The sequence below is a fragment of the Nelumbo nucifera genome, chromosome 1 (assembly GCF_055504915.1).
Source record: "Nelumbo nucifera cultivar China Antique chromosome 1, China Antique-T2T, whole genome shotgun sequence".
Taxonomy (NCBI): domain Eukaryota; kingdom Viridiplantae; phylum Streptophyta; class Magnoliopsida; order Proteales; family Nelumbonaceae; genus Nelumbo; species Nelumbo nucifera.
The window spans coordinates 49,831,048-49,836,001 of NC_142649.1; the positions used below are offsets into that span (position 1 = coordinate 49,831,048).

General features: G+C 39.6%; 1 protein-coding gene across 1 annotated transcript; it reads right to left on the reverse strand.

The window, feature by feature from the left end:
- Nucleotides 1-1,782: 1,782 nt before the first annotated feature.
- On the reverse strand, nt 1,783-4,196 carry LOC104587516 (glycine-rich RNA-binding protein 2, mitochondrial-like). The gene is made up of 5 exons (XM_010245158.2): nt 4,061-4,196; nt 2,857-3,022; nt 2,700-2,768; nt 2,123-2,226; nt 1,783-2,038 (listed from the first exon to the last, which is right to left on the reverse strand). Exons 2-5 carry the CDS (start codon nt 2,987-2,989, stop codon nt 1,916-1,918), a joined length of 429 nt encoding a protein of 142 aa, XP_010243460.1. The 5' UTR covers nt 2,990-3,022; nt 4,061-4,196; the 3' UTR covers nt 1,783-1,915.
- Between the last annotated feature and the right edge of the window lie 758 nt (nt 4,197-4,954).

The window sequence follows — 4,954 nt, forward strand, 5'->3', positions numbered from 1 at the left end:
CAAGATGTGATCGATGGCTCTCGACATGGGAGGGAACATCACATTACAAGCTTTGCAGCCAATTAACTCCCTAATCGAAAAATCTCAATCCCAGTGTCATACAGATGCAAATTGAGTTTGAAATTTTAATAAAATGTATTTAATAATTAAAAATTTTCAACTTCAAAACTACCACTATTACATGTCACGTTATCACCCATTTTGAATTATGTTGTAGCAATTTCCATAGAATGCACCTTAAATTTCGTCATATTAATGATCTGACCACGACCAAAACTAAGGTGGAGTTTGACTTGAAATCTCCATCCCAGTTTGACAAACAAACAGCATAGAAGTAAGAAACAGGACAAACAAACAGCTAGCGCTGGACCATGTTATTACCTCTAGCCATCCAAACACCTTGAGACATTGTTGGAGATAGTAACTCAAGCAGAAATCTTCATCCCAGTTTGAGATCTCAAGTAGAAATCCTCATCCCAGAATGAGATCTTGATACTGTCCCCGTGAAAATTAATGCTAGCAGTACTCCATTCAACCACTGGCTCTACAGGTTTTCCTTCACAATTCCATACAATTAAGAACCAGGGCCAGTCCCAACAATCATGTCAGCATATTCAAGTGCAATAATATGGCCAGTCTCAACAGTCCCTAGATGGTTGTTAGCTAGTCTGTTTCCTCTGACCAGTCCCATGGAACAATTTATTACATATGCTAACTTAATATAATATAAAATATTAAATAATTACATTTTGATTATTTGATCCCATAGGCCCAAAACCCAGCACAGGCCTGAGCCAAGCCTATAACCCCCCTTACCATAGGTGCTAAGCCAAACCCAGCCTAACCCATAATAACCAGGCCAGGCAGTTAATGATCACCCGGCTCCCATGTACATATTCTATGCAAAGGATGGTAGAAATATTTGATGTTAAATCTGCCAAACCATACATGATTTTGACACGTCTAAAGCCAAAATGCCTAGATGACACTTAGATGGAATATAAACAAAAACGCAACACCACATTCCCAAACAAAGCCTAAATAGAACTTGCCCTTGTTGTATGCCTGCACTGGCTTGTAACAAAACAAATGGCCCTTTTCACCTGAAGGTCAACCCAGGCACCTAAAGGTGCAAACCTCAGGCTTGGGCCTGGTCCAACCCAATGTTAAGCCCAAGTTTATCAACCCCAGCCCAATCCAAACTTAACTCAACACAAGTCTGATTGGGCTGACCTTGATCTGGGCCAGGTCAAGTTGGGCTTTATGGCCCAATAAAAGTAAAATTAATCAAAATATGTACAAAACTTTCATCACAGACACATAATTAGAAAAAAAAAAAAAAGATATTTTTATATAAATGTAATAGACATGTATGTTCATATGTATATTATCGGGCAGGCTTGGTTGGGTTGGGCCAGGCTTGGGTCGGGCTCAGGCTATCGAAGGCCTCAAACCAAACCCAACCCAAGTTTAGATTGGGTCCAAGTTTTCTCGCCCAAGCCCAGCCCATAGCCCAACAACTCAGGCCCACCACGTGTAAAAACTCAGGTTGGGTCGGATCAGGCTCGGTTGGACCCACCCAAGTTGCACCTCTACCTGATTAGCCCAGAGTGATCACCTTTATAACTTAAATGTGTAACATTGCACAAAAATAACGGATCATGTGACGGTGTTTATTGCATAGAAAAAGTTATTTCCTTATAGCAAGTGGTTGGATATGCGTGATTCGTTCAGACTTGCATATTTGAGGATGTGGGTTAAAATTTTTTGGTACCCGAGAAGTAAGCAAGAAGAAACAGGCGTAGACAACTTGTATTAAAATCATATCGATGTGGTCTACCAAATCCATTAAAAGAAGAAGAAGAACCCGGCAAAACTTAAGAGCACCTGCATACCTACAAAAAGCTAATAGTCCTTAGAACCCGTCATCCCTTCCTCCATCACCGCGGTAACCAGTAGCAAAGCCTCCGCCACCAAAATTGCCACCACGCGGTCGATCATTAGCATAGCTAACACGAATATTCCGCCCATTTAGTTCCTGAAAAAGGAAACACCTAGTGTCAGTTCATTCCATTCAGCATGCAGGGACATCAGATAAGTGACATTCATTTCTCGTTAAAACCTGGCCATCCATGGCTAGTGCTGAACTTGCAGACTCATCAGTGCTGAAGTTCACAAAACCAAATCCCCTGGACCTTCCAGTGTCTCTGTCAGTGATAACCCTTGCTGCATCACAACAAATAAACCATCAGTTCAATTACTCGTTGTAAGATTACAGGGAATAATAGCCTAAATTTGATTTGTCTTTAATGAGTATACTTCCAAAATTAACTTCTTCTTAAGAGGAAAACATATCCGCCAGTGTGAACTTGTCTTACACTGCCAGTCCCAGCATTAAAAGTTTTGTGAAACTCTAATGATATGGATCCTGATTTGTCTAGAAGAAATCAGGGTAGACCAAAACAGACATGGTTAAGACTTCATCCAACCGGACCAACCCCATATAGTTGGGATAAGGCATGGATGATAATGATAATCTTGATGATTAAGAGGACGGAAACAACAGAAAAAACTTAATCCAAACTTTTAATACTCCCACAGAATAATTCAATTGCCCTTGTTCTTGATGCACTGATACTGCATTTTCACCTGTTAGCATACAGATCACTACTTCATACAGCACCTACATTATAACTCACCTTCAGTTACATCACCAAAACTAGAAAATGCATCTTTGAGTGACTGATCATCAGTCCCATATGAAAGACCTAATGCCATTGAGGATCTCACCATTAGTAAAACGGTAATACAATATGTATTTGTAATGACACAAGACAGCATTCTTTAAATGCATACCTCCAATGAAAAGCTTTGTAGCCATACAACGAATGGCATTAACCATAGCTGGGACAGGAACCGGTCCATTTGATACAATGTTCTTTGACATGCTCTGCCTCATAAGGCCACCAATTCTACTAGAAAATGCCATAATGATTTTATTCTACTTTCTGGTTTTAAGCTCCTGCAGAAAAGAGAATTTCAAATGTACAGTTCCCTTCAATGCCAACCGATTCAAACAATTCCCCAAGAAAACATACCAACATGAACTTCAAGCTATTAAAAGAGAACTTTCAAAAAAAAAATAATTGTCTAATAGGCTTGACCATGTATAGTGATCCCGAATTCAAACTATCAATATTCAATGCTCTAGAACAATTAATATTTTCCAATTTTCATCATACAAATATCAACATGTCAACAGGAAGCTAACCTTTTGGTCATCCTATTGTTCTGTTCTTTCAAATTCAAAACTTGGCAGGTCCTACGAGCAATCATGATTCAACTACTAGTATCCTCGAGTTAACCATGAAGCAAGCAAGTGCTTTGCACAAGCTGCTTCTTTTCGCATCCAGAAATCAAAGCAAACCACAATCAACCACATTGATCATAAAATCACATCAAAACAATGATGTAAAAAAGAACCACCATTTCCCGTCCCCTTTCTTGCAAGATCTGATAGTAATGAACAGTTACTGGCAGATAGTAAACTGATACTAGAAAGGTTGTTCTGAAGAGCTAGAAGCCTAAAAAACGTGCAACCTAACTACCTAAGGGCTGGGAAGAAAGTCATAATACCATCATATTAATATAGAATTTGAGATATGATCAAACCAAGCTTAAAACTACATCTGTACCGTCCCACCTTACAACAACCAAAAGTTATCTTTCCTATAGTGCGTGCATCTATGCCTCAATCAACAAATCATGGCTCTTAAAGGTTCAGAAAAGACAATGAAACACAAATAGTTTATGGGTTTCCTCTGAAACTTGCGAAGAAAACGAAAAAGCATAACCCCAAGATCACACCAACGCCAAAATTTACTTGATCTCTAACCAACTATCAACTACTAAATCATCAACAAGAAAAATAGAACAGAACCTAGAAAATCGATCAGGAGGAATCTAAACCTAAACATTCAAATCTTCAGACAGAAAAATAAATAGATATCTAATAAATAAGAGAAATACAGAAAAACTAGGGTTGCTAACAGGATCCTACCTTCAAACCACGAAGCAGAGAAATGAAGTGAAGAAGACTCCAGGGGCTTAAGAAGGCTAAGAAGCAAAAATGAGCTCTTCTATAGTTGTTCTACTAGGGTTTAAGCCCCTCTCTGCCGCGTCAGCAAGAAAATATCTTTGTGAGAACTCGCATCCCCTATGTGAAGCGGGGGATTTGCTCCTCACAAATGGGCGCCTCACAGTCACATTCACCGTGCATTGAGAACATCTCCCGTGAATAATAATTAGGAAGTACGTGAAATATTCTCAATGCATGGTAGGATGTGTGTGTGAGGCGCCAAGTGTGAGGAGCAGATCCCGTCTCTCCCAGGATAGAAAATTTTGTCTTATGCTTAAGTGCTAACAAGACTGTGAGACTGGATCTGCTCCTCACACCTGGCGCCTCACACGTACATCCTATCATTCATTGGGAACATCTCCCGTTATTATTCATGGAAGATGTTCCCAATGCACGGTGGATGTGCATGTGAGACGCTCATTTGTGAGGAGCAGATCCCGTCACCAAGACTGTGTCCACACCATTCGTATAGCCTTTTACAATGTTTATCGAAAATAGCTCCTTGCTTGTATATTTTTTTATGTAAAGATATTCCCAATATAAGGCTGCAAAATGCAGTCTTGTGAGCATTGAAGCAATTTCATAGAAGGCAATATTCCGTTTACGATTAACATTCAAATCTAACGAAGTCCAGACTGACTCCAAAATTGTCGTCTCCCTCTCTCTTCTCCCCACACAATGACACAAACAACATTGGCATTGCAATCTGATCTATGTTCGTCTGGGTTTGCCTCTTGATATCAAAGAATTAAATTTCCTGTTAAGTAGAGGTGTCAATTGGACTAGATTTGGTCCAATCCGATCTAGTCCAATGTG

Coding starts and splice junctions, on each gene's coding strand:
- LOC104587516 (XM_010245158.2), bottom strand. CDS start 2,989: ATGGCATTTTCTAGTAGAATTGGTGGCCTTATGAGGCAGAGCATGTCA. Junction 2,769..2,856: donor TACAAAGCTTTTCATTGGAG/GTATGCATTTAA, acceptor CAATGGCATTAG/GTCTTTCATATGGGACTGAT. Junction 2,227..2,699: donor TTTTGGTGATGTAACTGAAG/GTGAGTTATAAT, acceptor GTTGTGATGCAG/CAAGGGTTATCACTGACAGA.